At 44.8% G+C, this 20,400-nt stretch overlaps 2 protein-coding genes across 2 annotated transcripts in view; one reads left to right on the top strand and one right to left on the bottom strand.

Annotated features, from left to right (window-relative positions):
- RBKS (ribokinase) overlaps positions 1 to 2,018 on the bottom strand; it is a 104,655-nt gene extending 102,637 nt beyond the window's left edge. The window contains exon 1 of the mRNA XM_004582696.4: positions 1,787 to 2,018. Coding sequence (XP_004582753.1) covers positions 1,787 to 1,875 — 89 coding nt within the window. The 5' untranslated portion in view covers positions 1,876 to 2,018. The remainder of the gene's footprint in view (positions 1 to 1,786) is intronic.
- A 209-nt stretch (positions 2,019 to 2,227) lies between these two features.
- Positions 2,228 to 20,400, top strand: part of BABAM2 (BRISC and BRCA1 A complex member 2) — a 436,262-nt gene continuing 418,089 nt past the window's right edge. The window contains exons 1-2 of the mRNA XM_004582697.2: positions 2,228 to 2,364; positions 5,419 to 5,570. Coding sequence (XP_004582754.1) covers positions 5,443 to 5,570 — 128 coding nt within the window. The 5' untranslated portion in view covers positions 2,228 to 2,364; positions 5,419 to 5,442. The remainder of the gene's footprint in view (positions 2,365 to 5,418; positions 5,571 to 20,400) is intronic.

The following is a 20,400-nucleotide window of genomic DNA, read 5'->3' as shown; positions in this document are numbered from 1 at the left end:
CCAGTGCCCTCCTCGACTGTTATCCCACCCCAGGCCTGCCCCTCACAGCCTCTCTAGTCTTGGAGAGTTGGTCACATAAACATTTTTAAGCAGGTCAGATAAAACAGGACTAAAAATAGTCCTGAAGCTTCCAGGACTATTTTTTGAGTAGGAACAGGAGGTTTCTTGATGGATTTGGTCATTTTTGATTTCCCTCTTTGACCCTCAAGACCTTTTTGGATATTTCTAGGCTCTTTTCTATCCTACGGCAAAGCCAGATTTTGAGAGGTGAGCCTTTGCTGTATTAACCTCATCCGTTTCAAGGGCGGAATGACCAGGAGCAAGCTTCCATCTGTCTGCCTGTTTCAGAACAACTGGGATGGGAGCAGGCGGAAGCCAGGAGCCCATGTTCCTGTGTCATCTTCCCTGGTGGAGAAGCAGGCAGCTGAACTCACACTGCAGGCTGGCCGCAAAAGCAGCGGCTTAACGGACTGCACCGCACCTTCAGCCACCATTTATTAATGTGGAAAGGCAGTATGGATGGGACCTTCCACTAACACAAGGAAGAAACTACTGGATTGGTAGGATTTTCTTGATATATCTGATTTTTTTTCCCCTAAAATGAGCACGTGACTTTTTGCCATAAAAAAAAGGTGCACAGGGCCCGGCGGCGTGGCCTAGCGGCTAAAGTCCTTGCCTTGAACGCCCTGGGATCCCACATGGGCGCCGGTTCTAATCCCGGCAGCTCCACTTCCCATCCAGCTCTCTGCTTGTGGCCTGGGAAAGCAGTTGAGGACGGCCCAAAGCTTTGGGACCCTGCACCCGTGTGGGAGACCTGGAAGAGGTTCCTGGTTCCCGGCTTCGGATTGGCACAGCACTGGCCGTTGCGGCTCACTTGGAGAGTGAATCATCGGATGGAAGATCTTCCTCTCTGTCTACTTCTCTCTGTATATCTGACTTTGCAATAAAAATAAAATAAATCTTTAAAATAAAAGGTGCACAAAAAGAACCATAGCTTACTAAAGATTATACACTGTTTATGGGTTTTTATTTGGACTCTCACAGCTTGCTATAAGACATAGTCATTGTACTACTGAAAAGTAAGCTGCCATAAAAATACTGCAGAGGGCCCGGCGCAGTGGCCTAGCAGCTAAATTCCTCGCCTTGAATGCACCAGGATCCCATAAGGGTGCCAGTTCTAGTCCTGACAGCTCCACTTTCCATCCAGCTCCCTGCTTTTGGCCTGGAAAAGCAGTCGAGGACAGTCCAAAGCCTTGGGACCCTGCACCCCCATGGGAGACCTGGAGGAAGTTCCTGGCTCCTGGCTTTGGATCAGCACAGCACCGGCTATTGGGGTCACTTGGGGAGTGAATCATCAGATGGAAGATCTTCCTCTCAGTCTCTCCTCCTTTGAAATAAAAAATAAATACTTAAAAAAATACTGCAGAAGTGCCAGCGGTCAATACGGTGAGAGGCAAGGGCTCAGCCTTGTCACCTCTTGTATTTTATACCAGCTCACAGCATTAACAGAGGCCCGGGTCGTCACTGTACAGTCCAAAAGTCATCATCCAGCCCCCAAACAACCCTGCGGAGGAACAGACTCGGCCTTAGGGAGCCTGAGGGCGCAGCTGCCCATCTAGAACCTGACCTCCACGTCCTCTTCCCTGACATTCAAGGTCGCCACCTCTGCCCCTCGCACATGCAGGTCAGGGAACCTCGCAGCTCCTGACCCCAGCTACCAGTCTACTCCCCGAAGCAGCAGTGTCCACAGCGCGGTCCGCTCCCTCCCGCGAGCCCCCGCACTAACCTGACCAGGTCGGTCATGCACGAGCCCACGACTACTACCGCGGCCGCCTCCTCTTGACACTGACGCCCGGGATCCCCACACGACGCCATGGCTAAAGGTGCAGTGGGGACACTGACCTTTGCCCTCTGACCTTTGCCCTACCTCGCCGTTCCAGCCCCCTTGACGCCCCTCTCGCGGGCCTCCCAGAGGCCTATGCGGGTTGCCCACACCGATGCCCGACCTAACCCTGCCCACCATTTGTCCCCCATCCTCTAAGGAAGTGTTTTTCCCTGCTGTTTCCCGGTACGGAGGCCCCTCTGGACGACTACTGCGAGACTCTGAGGCGCGCGCCAACCCGAGAGACTGACGCCAGAGGTGGGACTTTCAGGCACGGCGGGGACGCCTTCCGCGGCGTTCCGCGCGAGGACGCGCACGCCGCCCGGCTTCTGGGCCGCCGAGGGGGCGGGGCAGGACGTCCTAGGGGCGCGCACGCATCCGGCCCGCGGTGCGCGCGCAGGTCGATGCGTCGGTCGGGGGCGCGCTCGGGTAACCTGTACCTCACGTAGTCGCCTGTTACCCGTCGGACTGTTAAGTTCCAGGTACCTGGACTGGGGCTGGTGAGGGGAGGTTGGATCCCGAGTCGCACAGGTGGCGCTGAGTCATGGTTTAAATATGGCCAGCGGACTCGCCCCCTCTTCCTCCTGAGAAGGCCCGTTTCCACAGATATCCCCCTCACCCCGGTCGTGCCGGTCCTCTCACGAACGAGCCACCCAGGCCAGAGGCTTCCTCCTCTTTCTTCATATCTAGTCCGCCTAACTCGCCCGCCTGGACCCTGATTCAGTCCGCGGGATTAATGCCTCTCTCCCTGCTTTCTAGTTCGATGAGGGAAAGCATAAAATTTGGGAGACGGAAAATGTCCCCTAATACACGTCCCCTAGCAAGGGGTGGGCATTCTTTAGGTCTGAGCTGGCAGGTTTTTCTTTGAATGTTGTCCCCTGGAAAAATTGCGTCCCTTGTGTAACTTCCCTCGTGCGCTGCGTGACGTTGACGTGACGCAGCAGGACGCCACCCCTTTCCGTTCCATGACGTCAGCGGGGGCACATGTTTCCGTGTTTGTCATCCCGTCTTAATTGCGAGAGGCTGGATTGGGCTTTAGACGTCTTTGTAGTCCCCGAGCCGCCCATCAGTTGACCTTACATGCTCTTCGCTTGGGGCAGTGGACATGTGATAAAAATCGCGTTTTTTACATTTTCTGCAGCAACACCTCACTATTAGGAAATACAAATCTAACAGTCGGCGTGGAAAGGAGCCTGGTCACCGCCATAAATTTTTTTTTTTTTGAAAACCTATTTGAGGTCTGTGGTAGTGCTGTTGTTTAAAAAAAAAAAAAAAAAAGGAGTGTCCTCTGCCCCCTTATCCTCAGCTCTCACAACAAAAGGCCATCTTGTTTGTTATTCAGTGACCTCTGATTTGGGGGTGGATGTAGCTTTATCTTAAGAAATCACGTTTCCCTGTGGTTCAAACGTTTGAATGTGTCGTGAAATCTTGGCACTGCTGAAACATCAAGACAAATTATTCCTTCTAGCTGTGGCCCTAAAACCAAGTCAGTGGCTGAATAGGAGAGGGCCTTTGTCTCACAGCACGGTTTCTTTGGGTTCTCTTAACTATTTGGTGGGTGGCCACAGAAGGCCAACAGGCGGTCTAGTTTGTGTCTAGTTGGGAAGCCCTTATTCATTTGAATGCATGCCTTGTCTGTCTGTATTTTACAATCTCTTTTAAATCATCTGGATGCTTTTCTGTTTGGTGCTTGCAGTTGTCAGGTGATAAATGATAACATTTACCAGGGAACTGGGTTATTGGGGTGGGGAGTGGGGGTGGAAAATGAACAGTTGAGTAGTAAATATAGTGCCATTAATAATATTCAGAATGGATATTCAGAGTGTATTTCTGTTTCCTTTTTTTGTGGAAATGAGAGGTCAAAATAAAAGGACTAAGGGGGGGAAAAACCCTAGAAGAATAATTTGGTCATATAGATGAGATCTTTTGTTTTTTTTTCCAAGATGGATATTTTTGTGTTTTTTGCTTGTGGTCTAGATAAGCATCACCTCAAGAACTGTGACATCAGCAAGTAGACATGAGAGTGGAAATGTTGCAGAATAGAAAGAAAAAATAGGTTATAAAATGGGAACTTGGGTTAGTACACTGTTCAAAGGCAAGTTATAACAGTTATCCATATGAGAATTAAAGCACTTGCCTAATACCCACGTTGTGAATATCAGCTGCAATGTGTGTGGAAGCTCTTTGTAAGTGAGGAAGTGTTACAAAATGTGACTTTGATGATTTATGGCAGAGTGCACTTGATGTTGACTCCTTGAGATGACGCTTTAGAATGGTGGTGAGAAAAGATGTGTTAAGGTATTGGAAGTTGAGCTTGTTTGATATTCCCAGAAAAATAAAGTAGAAAGCTTTTTCTGCCTCAGGTACTTCCTGGGTGTCATCACTTTATAGGGTCGCAGTTTTACTCCTTTTTGAGTGCTGGCTTCAATCCTTTGTTACTCTCAGAAAACAGAAATTCAAACCAGGTCTAGTTTTTACATTTGTTTTAGCAGGAACTTGCAAAGTGTGTTTTAATATGTGCAAACTAGACTCAGAACATCAGTTACTTGTAATTTGCTGGAAATTACTTTGCTTTTGATGTGGGATTATCCTTTCAGATTGAGGAAGAAAATGTTCATTTGAATTGACTTATTCACCTCTGAAAGTAGAGGCTTTCATTTAGAAATCTATTCAGAGGAATTCATGTGCTCCTTCTCTTTGCCCCCTAAATTTCCATGTAACCGAGATATGATTTGTTAGTTTTACTTCTGTATTTTTATGTGTAAGGATTCCTTTACTGTGTGTTGCTTAATATCTGAATGGGTTTATATTTTTGTTACTTCATTCAGTAGAATTTGCTGTATTTGTTTCTCAAATTGTTCCATATCTGTTCCCCTACCATATTATTTGAGGACATTTTATCTTCTCTCCATACTTAAATATTTCTCTAGCTTTTGTCCCTTTATCCAGTCATTTTTAAAAAGTGTGCATTGAATGCTTAGTGTGTAGTAGATACTTTTGTTAAATACTAGAGATCAAGATAAAATTCTTGCAGGGGGGGAGAAAGCACATAGGCAGGTAGTTGAACACATTGTAGGGGTCAGTTTTCAAGGGACATTTATCAGCCATACCTAATTCCTAGTAAATAATGATTACAAATAATTACACTTGTCCTAGAGTTTCAGATGGAATTAGTAAAATTCCTACCCCTTGTGGGGATATAGAGGATTCCCAGTGGAGTGTGTGTGTGTGTGTGTTATGGAAGAGGGTTGGGTAAGCCAGTTCTAAGATTCCAGTGGGATGACAGTAAGGAAATGAGCATTGGAAAGAAGGAGATATTTGTATTGTGAAGGTTTCTTTTGTTCCAGATCAGTGGTGTAGTCCCTGCGCCAACACCAGAGCATTGGGAGATGGTCCTCCTGGAGGTTCATTGAGAGTGGTTGCTCTGCGGAGGGAAAGTGATGGAAGATGCTGTGTGCTGGGCAGTCTGTGGGAGGTTACTATACCTGGTTCCTTTGTAAACTCTTAGGACCAATTTTTTTCCCCTTTATTTTCAGTGGTGATTGGCAAGCTGAGTTGAAATGTCCCCAGAAGTGGCCTTGAACCGTATTTCTCCAATGCTCTCCCCATTCATATCCAGTGTGGTACGGAATGGAAAAGTGGGATTGGATGCTACAAACTGTTTGAGGATAACTGACTTGAAATCTGGGTATGTATGAGAGCTAATTCTGTGAATTTTTCAGCCCAGTCAGCCTTTCCTTAATGATAAACTGTCCTAACCAGATTCATAAAAACCGAATACTGTGAAATTCGTCAAGTCATGATCTCATCACGTTAAGTTGGTTTTGTGTAACTCTTGATATTTTGTGCTCAAAATGATTTTATTTGTGTTGTGGGCCAGTGCTTTATGGTCATAATGTACATTCCTTTTTTTCTAGCTCCTGAGACCATGTAGCAGGTGGGTATAGTTTGTGGACTGTGTACCCATGTGAGTTTTAGCCAGTCTGGTTTTTATTCACCGGCTTCTTGTTATAAGAACTAGATTTGGTGATTCTGAATTTGACAGCATTTGATAATCTCTTGCTGTAGAAATTGTAATAACTAGCCAACATGAATCACATTCTTCACAATGGGGTTCAAACAGCAAGATGTCACACCTGGAAATAGTGTGTCAAAAAACCCCAATAAATTTAGAGTTACAGAAAACTTAGAAAAGTACTACAGGAAATTAATACATATAATATTGTTCATTGTTCTAGAGGCCCTATTTGAGTGATGCCAGTTTCCCCATTCCTGTCCATTTTTTGATCTTGGCCCAATCTGCAATACCAGTTGTGCTTAGGTTTCCTCAGCTCCCCACTCCGTGCAGTCCCCAAGTTTTTGTCTCTCATGACCTGGACACTTGTGCAGAGCACTGGATGCAGACTTTGTAAAATGTCACGGTGAGTTTGTCCTAATACCAGGGTTCTTCTGAAAGTTTTTGGAAAAGCAAACTCACTTCTTAATTCCATTTTCCACAAAACTTTTGAATTCTTCTCAAGCTTGTATTTGCTTTTCATTTGAGTGAAAATGTGTTTTTCCCTGAGAACACTGCAGATATATTGTTGTACCTTTCTCAGTGCATCAGAAAAAGGAGTGTGATGGCCACTGGTCTTTATTGTTTGTTGGGTTTTTTTGTTGTTGTTGTTTTGTTTTCAAGATTTATTTGAGAGGCAGAGTTACAGAAAGAGAGGGATAGATAGAAAGAGATCTTCCAGCATCGGTTCACTCCCCAAATAACCATAATTGGGGTTGGACAAGGAAGAAGCCAGGCTCTTCATTCGGGTCACCCATGAGGGTCCAGGGGCCTAAGCACTCTGGCCGTATTACACTGCTTCCAAGGCACATTAGCAGTGAACTGGATTGGAAACATAGCAACCTGGATACGTGGGATGCAGGCATTGTCACAGGCAGCTACTAGGCCACAATAACCTATCCCATCTTTATTGTTTGTTAACTTTGATCTACCAGATAGGTATCTTCACTGTGAAGTTAGCTGACTTTTCCTTTGTGATCAGTGAAAGTCTTGCAGAATGATGCTTTGCAATTATGCAGAGATCCTGCTTTTGTTTTTTTTTTTTTTAAACCAGACTGTTGTCCACCATCTCAAGCATTAACTGCTGGTGCTTGGCTGTGCTAATTATTACTCTGGCGTTTGTGTAAGAGTGCTTTTCCATTTCCCTCATGCCTTCTATGTTTATTAATTTGAGCCCTCCAGCAAGGAAGCACTGTCCTTTATCCTCCAATTAGTTTTTGTCCAATTATTTATGTCAGTATGGAATTTTAAGTATTTATTATATGAATTATATTTCAGATACAGTCTTTGATTTACTGTGGGATTTTCTGACATTATGATGGTACAAGAATAATTAAAGCACTCTGTAGGAATGATTTCTACTTCACGGCTTGAGTTTGGAACTTCTGGCCAGTGATGGAAGGCAGACACTCTGCTGGTACGAACAGCATCGGGTGCCCCAGCTGCCAGTTGGTTCCGGGCTCAGGAAGGGGAGGTGGCTCTGCACTCTAGAATGTTGTGAAGGTGTGCTGTGCAGGGACTTCCTTATGTTACATATCTTTCTGACTTCATGATTTTGTGTGTGGGGATATTATCCCAGAGCTAAATCAAGGAGCATCTGTACTGTCATTTATTTTCTCATTCAGTTGTTCTAGCCTTTGTTGTTGGGAGATGTGTCAGTTGACTTTTTTTTTTAAGATTTATTTATTTTTTATTAGAAAGGCAGATTTACAGAGAGGAGGGGAGACAGAGAAAAAGATCTTCTGTCTGCTAATTCACTCTCAGGCTACTGCACCAGGTCCAGTTGACTTTTTTTTTAAGATTTATTTTTATTGGAAAGGCAGATATATATAGAGAAGAAGAGACAGAGGATGATCTTCTTTCTGCTGATTCACTCCCGAGTGGCCGCAAAACTGGAGATGAGCTGATCTGAAGCCAGGAGCCTGGAGCTTCTTCCAGGTCTTCCCACACGGAAACAGAGTCCCAAGGTCTTAGGCCATCCTGGACTGCTTTCTCAGGCTATAAGCAGGGAGCTGGATGGGAAGCAGGGCCGCAGGGATACGAACCGGCGCCCATGTGGGGTCCTGGCATGTGCAAGGCAAGGACTTTAGCCACTAGGCTACCACACTGGGTGCCCCCTTTTTTGGAATATATGTCAGGTGACTTTCTATTTATTACATTTGATTTTACGACACAGTTTCATAGGCTCTGGGATTCCCCCAACCCCTCCCTGTACCCTCCTCCCATAGTGGATTCCTCCACCTTATTGCAGTGTTACAGTTCAAATCCAGTCATAATTTTTTCATTGCAAGTATATACTTTGCATAGTGTCCAGCATCTTATTGTCCAGATAAATTCAACAGTTTCTTGGGCAGACCATCTCTGGTCTGAAGGCAGAGCTGGCAGAATATCGTCGTGACCCATTAAAAGCTGCAACATAACATCAACAATGGTTTACAACCTTATGGAGTTAATTTACATGATATTGAGTGACCAATATGATTAGAAAATGCAAGTTCTTAACCACATCCTGTGATTACTTCATTGACATTTAAATTTTAGTATATACACAACTTTTGTATAAGGAGAGTGATTTTTTTTTTTTTTAAAGAAGTTACTTATTTTTATTTGAAAGGCAAATTTACAGAGAGAAGGAGAGACAGAAAGATCTTCCATCTACTAGTTCACTCCCCAAATTGCCATAATGGTCAGAGCTGAGTAGATTGGAAGCCAGGAAATAGGAGTTTCTTCTGAATCTCCCACATGGATATATCATCCCAAGGGTTTGAGCCATCCTGTGCTGCTTTCCCAGGCCATAAGCCGGGAACTGGATAGTAGGTAAACCAGTTCCCATATAGAATCCAGGACTTGAAGGTAGAGGATTAGCCTGTTGAGTCCTGGTGCTGGCTTCTGAATGATTTCTTCCTAGAAATGTTGTTTAGTTGACTATCTGTTGCCTTTCACTTTCTGCTAATTTTTGTTTTTGACAGAACTATAGATTTGGATATAAGGGTTTTAGATTTATGTTTAGTGAAAAGATAAAGATTAAGCTGGGAAGAGATACAAAGATCTGCTATTGGGGGCAAATATTGTTGAGTTGCCACTTGTTATGCTAGCATTCATTACTGGAGTGGTGCCTGTTAGTCTCTTCACTTATGATCCAGCTTCCTGCTTGTGCACCTGGGAATGCGGCAGGTGATGGGCTAAGTGCTTGGGCCCCTGTGACTCATGTCACTCAACTTCATTAATCAAATACTTACGGAGCATTTATTGTTAGTCGTTTTGCCGAATGGAGTTTCTTGCTCCTGACTGGCTTGATCCAGCTTGTGCTGTTGCCGACATTTGGGAAGTGAACCAGCAGATGCAAGATTGCCTCCCTCTCCCTTTGACCCTGTGAGTTTCAAATAAATAAATCATAAAAGACCTGTTATTATCTTCAACTTCATTAATCAAATACTTATGGAGCATTTACTGTTAGTCATTTTGTCGGTGTTAGGCTGTCTTTGTTCTTGTTGAAGAAGAATAATGTGGTGGAAAGAATTCCTGTGGAGTTGATAGAAAGGCTTTAATATTCTTTTTTGTTGCTTTGAATGTAAAAATTAACTGCACACATTAGGGAATTTATAAATAACGTGTCATTCTGGAAATAGCCAGGGATTGGGAATTGAAGCTTTTTCCTTTCATGGAATTAAAATTTTGTGCCTTTTAGTCAAGCAGCTTGTGAAGTGCTCCCACGTAGAAGTGGGAGCTTTTGCCGTACTTTCCATGTTTCTTTCTTTGATTTTAAGTTTTTCTTTCTACATTGTTCTCATTTCTTTCTTTCTTGTTTAAATTTTAAACTGTTGATCTTAAACTCTTTGACTCAGTGACATTTTTTCCTAATCTACCTGATTTTCACCAGATTTTACTGTTAGACTCACGTACACCAGGAATCTTTTTCTTTGGCATTTTAGGTGTATGATTCTTATGTCTTTGTAGCCAGAGATTGCTCTCATTATATCACTGGGTCTCAATTTCTTAAGTTAGCATATGAAATGATTAGAGTTTTTTTTTTTATAATCCATTTTATTGTATTGTTGTTGACAATCTTTACATAGTTAACTATAGTTGAAGGAAAATCAAGAAAGAGAAGAAAAAAAAAAAAAAAAAGGTTCAGGGGGATAGGGAGGTGGGCAATGCTATTATGTCCATATTGTTTCCATCATGTATCTGAGGTAAAAGGGGATATTGAGGGAGAAGCCCCACCCGGTTTCCCGCCCACCCCAAGTCCCGGATGTGGGGCATGCTCTGAGATATGTGCTCAAGTGGAGTTAATAGTTCTCCAGTTATGAGTCACTGCCAGTTTCGCTCGATGAGGTGGTCCACTGATTGATATGGTCCATCATGAAGTCTCCATTTGTCCCATATTTCGCTGCCAACATGTAGCTGAGATGAATGATTGTCCTATTCTGTCTTCTGTCTTTTCTTGGTTAGAATTCTGAGTCCAGCAGTTCAAGTGGGGAGATCTCCAAAGATACTTTGAGGTATTCCCAGACCAGATTCTTGTATGTTCTAGCAAGCACAGGGCCCGGCACAGTCCATCACCCTGATCAGCTGGTGGTTGCAATTGCTGTGTTGGTTCTGTTTTCAGTCCCGAGTTGCACTGGAACCAATGGGTGTTGCAGTCCAGTCTGGTTCTGCCCTTACATCAACCAGTGGGAGCTGCAGCCTAGTCGGGGCGACCCACAATAACCCCCACCAAGCCTGCCCCCTACCCTGGTTTGCCAATTTGTGTAGCAGAAGACCAGTCTGTCCCCCATCCCATTTGGCTCTGGTACTTGTCAATGGGTATTAAAGCTTAGTTCTATCTAATCGACTCAACCATCCAGCCCTCACAGATGTTGTTGAGTGCCTCTGTCTAGCCATCCCAGCCCCCGTCCTAGTTTTCATGCCCTCCCACGGGAATAGTGACCCAAGAAGGGGGAACCCACTTTTTCCCTCCCAGGTCTCTCTGTCCCGGTTTATGCACTCTTTAGGTGGTCCTGTGATTTGACTCGACAGAATTAGTCCCCAGTGCCAGCTTCTGCCAGCTGATGCTGTGGCCCTGATCTTGTCCACATGCAGCGCACAGGTGTTGTAGCCTTGCTTAGTCGTGTCTGTCTCTATCCCAGCCAACACTCTCCAGTGGGAGTGGTTGTCCAGCGAGGGGACCAGCCCCTTAACCCCCCCGTCAGCTCTGCCCCTCCCTTCCTGGATCTCACGTGTGCTGGATGGGTGCTGCATTCATATCCAGTACAGGCAACCACGCCCTGGCTTTCCAGAATGTGTACTGGTTTTGTCGCAACCAAACCTGGCCCATTCCACACTCTGTTCTGGTGATCGGATTTGCCAGAGGATGACATGAACTGATTCAGCCTGGCCTGCTCCTGACCCATGCCGAATGCATGCCAGTGGGAAACTTTCCATGGCCTATTCTGGGCTGTTTCCAATCATGCTTCTCGCGCTTACCTGCAGGGACTGTGTCCTGCCAGAGGAGTTGCCCAGGCTCCTCCATCAGAACCCCTCCCAATGCCAGATTTTGCGCTTGCCAAGGGGTTCTTGAGCCAACCCTACTCAGTTCACCTCCTGTCCTAGCAGGAACAGTGGCTTTTCCTGGCTGGCTTTCACCCCATTCTGACTCTTGTTGTTGGATGTTTCAGCCCAGCCATGGCTCGTCCATACCCACATACAGCTCACACATGGCTCAGAAGGGGATTGAGACCCAGCCTAGTCAGTCCCACATCTACCCTGTTTCTCCATAACACCAGATGGTGCTGGGATCTGAACCGGCCTGGTGCATGCAATCCCAGCCCACACTAGTGCCTCGGGTGACTGCAACTGTTTCCTAGATAGAACGCAGCCCCCATTCCAGCACATACACCCCTTGGTGGGAACCTCATCCCAGCTGTGGCATCCCAGATTGGGACCGTTCCTAGCTGTAAATCACGCACCTGCACGTGGTTGCTCCGAGGACCATTAGGTGCCAGCCTGCTACACAAGCCGGAGCTTATCTTTTACTTGATAGGTGTTCAAAGCTCAGCATTATTAAGGGATTGGAAGTTCTTCAAAGGAAGAGTTACTGGCATTGGGAATCTTTAGGATTGACTCAGATCCCAGAAACAGTGGGGTCACTCTAGAGCTATCTCAGCAGCGATTCAGATGTCCAATACCCCAGAGCTCCCCGGCCGGGAGGCCAGCAGGCACAGCCTGGCGCCAAATGGCGCACTGGCCGCCCTGGCCCAGCCCGCCATGAGCCATGGGCACATGGCGGACTGGGTTCGGGATCCAAGCTAGACGTCCTCTCCCGCAGCCCTCGGCTCGCCTCTGGCAGCCGGAGGTTAAATCCTGCAGGCCCGAGGTTGCGCCCCTCCCCAATCCCATTCACCCACCACCCAATGAGGGTATTGGGTGGGTCCCGGACATGCCCAGTCACGGAGGCCTCCCCTCTCGGCGTACTCACCCCAGAAGGAAGCAGGCCGCACCCAGGCATGTCCGGGCCCAGCCCGCCATGAGCCATGGGCACATGGCGGACTGGGTTCGGGATCCGAGCTAGACGTCCTCTCCCGCAGCCCTCGGCTCGCCTCTGGCAGCCGGAGGTTAAATCCTGTAGGCCCGAGGTTGCGCCCCTCCCCAATCCCGTTCACCCACCACCCAATGAGGGTGTTGGGTGGGTCCCGGACATGCCCAGTCACGGAGGCCTCCCCCCTCGGCATACTCACCCCAGAAGGAAGCAGGCCGCACCCAGGCATGTCCGGGCCCAGCCCGCCATGAGCCATGGGCACATGGCAGACTGGGTTCGGGATCCGAGCTAGACGTCCTCTCCCGCAGCCCTCGGCTCGCCTCTGGCAGCCGGAGGTTAAATCCTGTAGGCCCGAGGTTGCGCCCCTCCCCAATCCCGTTCACCCACCACCCAATGAGGGTGTTGGGTGGGTCCCGGACATGCCCAGTCACGGAGGCCTCCCCCCTCGGCGTACTCACCCCAGAAGGAAGCAGGCCGCACCCAGGCATGTCCGGGCCCAGCCCGCCATGAGCCATGGGCACATGGCGGACTGGGTTCGGGATCCGAGCTAGACGTCCTCTCCCGCAGCCCTCGGCTCGCCTCTGGCAGCCGGAGGTTAAATCCTGCAGGCCCGAGGTTGCGCCCCTCCCCAATCCCGTTCACCCACCACCCAATGAGGGTGTTGGGTGGGTCCCGGACATGCCCAGTCACGGAGGCCTCCCCCCTCGGCGTACTCACCCCAGAAGGAAGCAGGCCGCACCCAGGCATGTCCGGGCCCAGCCCGCCATGAGCCATGGGCACATGGCGGACTGGGTTCGGGATCCGAGCTAGACGTCCTCTCCCGCAGCCCTCGGCTCGCCTCTGGCAGCCGGAGGTTAAATCCTGCAGGCCCGAGGTTGCGCCCCTCCCCAATCCCGTTCACCCACCACCCAATGAGGGTGTTGGGTGGGTCCCGGACATGCCCAGTCACGGAGGCCTCCCCTCTCGGCGTACTCACCCCAGAAGGAAGCAGGCCGCACCCAGGCATGTCCGGGCCCAGCCCGCCATGAGCCATGGGCACATGGCGGACTGGGTTCGGGATCCGAGCTAGACGTCCTCTCCCGCAGCCCTCGGCTCGCCTCTCGAAATGATTAGAGTTTTAACACATCAAAAATCCTATGAAAACACCCAAATACCCATTAGCTGACAAGTAAGTTAATAAACATAACGTATCAAAAATATCAAATGTTATCCTACCTTGTGAAAGGCTGAGGTACTTATTTATGCTACAAAATGGATAAAGTTTATCCATTTATGTTAAGTGAGAGAAACTTATGGGAAAAGGTTACATACTGTATGATTCCATTTATGAAATATCTAGTCCACAGGAACAAAGTAAATTAGTGGTTGCCATGGGCTTGGGGGATGAAAAGTACCTGATGGCATGTATGGGATATCTCTTTTGGATGCAAAAATGTTCTAAAAGTAGGTAGTGGTGTTGCTTGCATAAACAGTGAAATGAATTGTGTACTTTAGGGTGAGTTTTATGGTATGTGAATTACATCTCAGTAAAATTGTCATTGAAGTAAAGTGAAACTTGTGAACCAGGAATGTTTACTGACCCTGATGGATAGGACAGTGACACAAAGGACATATGCTTTGCTCTTCAGCTTGTCATAAATGTTCTTTTCAGAGTCATTGTAGAGCTGATTGGGAGCTGATGGCCTGTGTACTGGGGGCTTGGTTTTGTAAGATGCTGTGAAGTTGAACTTCTCATTCCTTGTGTCAATATCCTGAGAAACCAGTGGGTTTTTATCAATGCCAGGTCACTTTGCTTTCTCTTTTGCATTTCCCTGTGGGGGTACATTGAAATACCTGAAAGTTTAATTGAATGTTTAAGTTCAAATTGTGGATCTGATAATCTTGAATTAATCTATTACTTCTGGCTGTCTCTGCCTGGGGTGGGAAACATCTGGCCTGTGGGCCATAAATGGCTCCTGAAGTTTTCTGGGCTGACCCTGCCAAGGACATTGCAAGTGGAACTTGAAATTCAGTCAGTCCAAGGCTCGCTAATTTTTAAGTTGGTGATTTTGTATGGCCTGTGAATGATGTTAAAAATATCCATGTGGCCCTTGACAGGAAAAGATTCTCCACATGACTAACTCTGCCAGAAAAATTCTTGAGGTGGCATTAATGACCTTTACTATTCATGGAATTTGCTTTCTGTAGCTTTAAATGAGAAATAACAGTACCTCTGTTGGTATTAACAAAGTTGCTCTGCTTAAAATGATGTGAAAAGCCTTGTTAATTCAGAGTATTATTGATGTCTTTTATGTAGTACTTGTCGGGAAAGATTCGTGAAAGTTCTTTAAAGCCGATTAACAATTCTTCCTTCAATCCTTCTGTCAGGGAAAGTGTGAATTCCTTAAGTTTCCACAGCAAAACAGTGGGGCAGATTCAGGGAAAAGAATGGTTTCTTTTTTGGTGTGTCACTTTTGGCATTTCCCTTTTCATTTAGATTTACATCACTCAGTTATGAGGGTTCGAATCCACATTTCTAATTTCTGTTAACTCAAAGGAGCGTGCTTCCCCTGGGGCACAGTATATATATGGAGTGGGTGAAGTGAGGAAAGTGCATTTTAGAGATTTCAAAAGGGAGCCTTGTTATTTACATCCATATGTGTCCCTGTCCTTGAAGAGATGTGGTCTGAGTATCTAGAGGTGACTCACAGAGGAGAACCCAATCAAAGCAAGGCTTTAATTTTTAAAAAATTTTACTACTTCTTGTTTTTCTTGTTGTTACTATTATTTTATGATACAGTTCCATAGGCCCCGGGATTTTATTTACCCCCTCCCAGTTCCCTCTCCCCTCACTGAGTTCCCCTATAATTTTGCTATGGTATAGTTCTTCATTAACAGTCATATGTCCATCATTGTGGGCATGGACAATGGCAGAGAGTCCAGCATCCTGTTGTCAAGACATAGTAAACAGTTTCATTGGGAGTCCATCTTTGGTCTGGAAGTAGAGATGCATACTGCATTGTATCCTCACATCTGGATATGATAGTCCCCATTACACAGTCACTATACATCCCCTTAAATGAAAAGCCACAATACAAAATCAACAACAGGAAGAAAAACAGAAATTTACAATGCCATGAAATTAAATAACATACTACTGGATATGATAGTTTCCTTTACACTGTTACTATACATCCCCTTAAATGAAAAGCCACAAAACAAAATAACAGGAAGAAAAGAAGAAATTAAAAACGCCGTGAAGTTAAATAACATGCTACTGAATGACTAATGTGTCACTGAAGAAATGAAAAAGAAAATCAAGAACCCTCTTGAAGAAAATGATGCTATTATATGATCTATGAGTCATTAAAGAATTTAATGAGAAAGAAAGTATTTTAAAGAGGTGAAACTAACCAAAAAAATTCAAAATCCGTGAGATAGTTTCCACTGATCATTGTTGGTGAGATATGTCTCCTGTAGGCAACACATTGATGGGTTTTGGTTTTTTAATTCAGTCTACTAATCTATGACATTTGATTGATGAGTTTAATCTATTTGCATTCAGGGTTAATATGTATAGGTGATAATTTGGTCCTGTCATTTTAGCAGACGGTTGTTGCTATGGCAAAGGGTTTTGCTGCTTTGCAGGGGAGTCTTCAGTAATGTTCATTGTGCCTGTGTTGCTTCTTTTGCTTTTGGTCGTTGTACTTGTGGTTAACAAATTCTCCTTGGGGCAAGTTTCTAAGCTATGTCACCCACAGGTCTACAATTCGATTTTACTTATTGCAGTTGGTACATAGCTCTTTGTTTGCAGTCACTTGTGCCACTCCCTCCAGCAAGTTCCAGGTCTTGGTTCTTATGTGAGATTTCCACCGTAGTCTCTGTTGCCCCAGCTCCTGGCTCACCAGTCTCCACCTCCTGTGATACCATGCTGAGACTGCACTGTTGTCTGTACAGCCTTTCTCCCACTTCCATTTGGAGCCAGATCCCGGGATTAGGGAAACAACCGGAGTACTATATAGTTAGGTTTTTGCTGGTACTGTTCTTGCCAGAACCTGTTAACTGTTAGGTATGAGGGCCACACGGACCTATTTTGACCCGTACGATACCGAAGTCAGTATTATTTTCCTGTGGGACTAGTGCAATGCATGAGCTCAGTGAGTTCACTCCTAGCTCAGCGCATGCACAGCTCACTGTTGTCCCTGTAGTCTTAAAGCCTTTGCTACACCATACAAAATGGTGCTTGATGTGCCGCTACTAGAGTCCTTGCTCTGTTGACTGTCAGGCCTGAGGGCTACCCTCACCTATCTTGGGTGGAACCTGTAGAATGCCACGTTGCTGCAGTTCACTGAGTCAGAAATGAGTTTACTGCCAGCCTAGTGTATGCTCAGTCCTTTCCCTTGCCTTTGCCTCCTTATGCAAAATGGTGCCCAATTCGGCTCTTGGGGGCTGAGGGGGCTATAAAATCCACCCTGTTCTCGCACTGCCCATCTGGGATCTGCTGCTGTGTCTCTGCTCCTGGTCAAATCAAATGGACCAGCAGGACAGGTAGTTCTTTGTCTGGCTTTACTCCCAAGCTCCCAGTGAATGTCCCTTCCCACCTTGTTGCTGGTGGATTTCTGGCTGCTGCGGCAATTCAGATCTTAGCTCACTGGATGCCACTGGAGTATCAGTCACTGTAACACCACACCGTTGTTTTTGCTGCTTTCCTGTGTCTGTCAGTCTCCAGGTACCCCTCTGCTCTTGTTCTGTCCTTTCCTGTTTCCTGATATGTGCCATCTTTGCTTTACACTGGCTAATGTTTCTCCATCTGTTTAAATGTGTCCTTATCCTATTCCATCATCTTGATTCTCCCCCTTTTTTTTCATAGCAGTTCATTTTTTTCTTCTCTTAGCGTACCTAGATCTTTCTACCTTATTAAGATTGTGTTGTGAGGTTACCACTCTCTTAGGGACAATGCATTCTTACTTATTTTTATCCCTTCTTAAGTTCTGTTATCGTACTTTTCATATGTAATGTAGTGGGGAGGGACTGAATGAAGGAATGAGCATGGGAGATGTTTAACGTTAGAGAGGTTGCTTGGTTTGAGGATTTTTTCTTGTGCCTAGGAAGGATGCTTATTCGCCTGGTACTGCATTGCTTAAATTGATACACATACTTTTTTGTAATGACATTCACTGAAAAATAACGTTTCTCAGATATTGTAACATATATTGCAGTACTGGATCTACTCTTCTAGGTAATATGTATACTGAGATCTTGAAGGGCCAAATTATTAATTTTAGGGAGTTATTCCATAAGCTTACTGAATGTTTATGAGTTCTGAGTGCCATGTTAATTTGATCACAAGCATGTGCTGTTAGTAAGATGCCATATTTTGTCATTTTTAGTGATTTTTTTTTTCTAATCTTGAGGAGCTCTAAGTGTCTGTTAGCATTCTGGAATGATGCCTGGCCAACATAACAGGGACGAGAGCAGAGCAGGCTTGTGGCAACCTGCGGCAGCTGGGCCTTGATATCTTTCTCTCAGCATATTGCAGTGACTCAACCTTACTGGCACACGGCTGTGTTTGGGGCATCTGCTGTGACATCTCAGCCACCCACAACTACCTGTTGCGTTTTTTTTCTTTTTGTCCGTCTTCTGAATTTAATTTCTTTGCTAAAAATAGATACTCAGTGTAAATAGTTGATTACTGAATAGGGCGGTCTGAAATGATGAGAGCTGTAAGTTTTGAAGACTATTTTGAGTTTGGCTGCATTCGTGTCCCTGCTGGCAGGCTGAACCGTGTGTGTGGAAGAAAGCTGCTGCCTTGGGAGGCCTTGGTTTAGTAGTGAAGATGGGCAGTTTACACTAACTAGTTGTAGTTTTTTGCTTGGCTTTTGCATATCACTTTTCTTTATCTTTGATCTCATTCCTTTTTTTCCCTGTATGTATCTTAAATGTATCCTCAGTACAATATATGGTATTATTTTTATGTTTAAAATAATACAACTGATAGTATACTTACTGTGTTTGTGATTTGCTTGTTTTGCATTGTTTTAAGTTAAGTAGATTTGTTTGTGTTGATTCTTACGATTCTAGCTCTTTTCATTTGCATTGCTGTATTGTATTCACTTGTTTGGATATGCCCCTTCTGTTTTAATTAAATTTTCCTTTTTGAAACAAATCAATTTACTTGAAAGAGTTACAGAGAGATGGAGAGAGATTTTCCATTAGTTGATTAAGTCCCCAAATGACCATAATAGTCAGGGCTTAACCATGCTGAAGCCAGGAGGCTGGAACTCCAGCCATGTCTCCATGTGAATGCAGCCATCAAAGGATTTGGGACATCATGTGCTGCTTTCCTAGATGTATTAGCTGGGAGCTGGATCAGAAGCAGAGCAGCAGAGACTTGAACCAGCACTCATATTGGATGCCAGTGTTGTAGATAGTAGCTTAACATGCTGTGCCACAATGCCAGGCCCCAAATTCATTCTTCTTATGATTGAATTTTATGTTAATTTTTTTGAGAAATAATGCCACCTTCATTCTCACATGTGTGAAAGTAAATATGTATGAGACTATTTTTGAGGGCAAAGTTCTTTTGAACTGGTTACATTTACCCATTAGCAGTTGTAAAATCAATGGAATGAGTCACTCCAACATTTAAAAATGAGTCAGAATAGAGTGGAAACTCTCAGAATGTGTGTCATGCATAGTAAAAATAAGCAGTGTTTTGTGGGTTTTCTTTTCAATGAAATAAGTGTGTGTATAGTGGATCACAATTTAAAAAGCCATGTATGTGATAATCAAGAGATCAGAAGCTACTCTTGAAGGTATATTCCTAAGGAGAGAATCATTAGCTCCTTGATGTATGCAGCTTTCATTTTATAAGATACTGACCAGAGTAATACATTTCATTTTTGGGGAAATTTTAAAGTTTTCCTTTTTGAGGCATTAAATAGAAATTTATTGTTTCTATTAAAAAAATAGAGTGAAATAAAGAGTTCACCGCACTATGGATATTTAGTTGATCAGTCAACATTATTTATTGGAAAGGTCATAGTTTGCCAGTGCATCTGCAATGCTGCTGTCTCTGTCATTGTGCCATTTGTCATTGCTATCAGATTTATATCATGTGGATCTCTTTGCAGTTTTTCTGTTTCATTCTAGCAGTGTCATTATCCCTGTGCCAATTACACACTGCCTTAACTATTATATTTTTTATAGAATGTAGTAGTAGTTAATGGAACAAATTCTCCCTTTTTTGTTCCAGTACTTAAATATTGTCCTGCTTAATCATGTGATTAATTGATCTAAATTTTATTCATTTGAAAAACAAAGAAAAGAGAGAGAATTGATTTTTTCCAACTGCTGGTTCATTCCTCAAAAGCCCTGAGGTAGCAGGGACTGGGCCAAGCCAAAGTCAGATGTCCAGAACTCAATCTGGGACTCTGCTGTGAGTGGCAATGGCCCATCTACTTGAACTGCTACTTTCTGTATCTCAGGATGTGCATTAGTAGAAGGTAGGATTGCAAGCAGAGTCAGAACTTGAACCCAGGCACTACAATGTGGGATGCAGCTGTTCCAAGTGCTGTCTTGATGGCTGTGCCGAATGCCCTTCCCTAGCCTATGTTTCATTTAAAAACAAATTTTAATTTTTAGTGTTATTTACATAGTTGAGGAATGCATACCCGTATGGGCCCTGACTGTATATTTTAAATAAATGCTTTGAATAGTTTCATTTAAATAGTCCTATCAGAAAACATATCATAATCCAGTTAACAAGAAACCCTCTCTTTTAATTCATTGGAAAAAGGAAATGGAGGAAAACTGACCAGGTGATTGTCTAATTGAGAATATAAGGCCAGGACAACTCTGTCTGAGGAAATGACATTTAAATGGAATTGTGAAGAGATGAGAATAATTCAGTGTGAAGAGTTAGGATATTTGACGTAAAAAGGAAATACCATGTGCAATGGCAGGAGA

Source organism: Ochotona princeps, chromosome 8 (assembly GCF_030435755.1).
Source record: "Ochotona princeps isolate mOchPri1 chromosome 8, mOchPri1.hap1, whole genome shotgun sequence".
Classification (NCBI taxonomy): domain Eukaryota; kingdom Metazoa; phylum Chordata; class Mammalia; order Lagomorpha; family Ochotonidae; genus Ochotona; species Ochotona princeps.
Note: the sequence above shows the minus strand (reverse complement) of the source record. Positions and strands in the feature narration are given on the sequence as shown.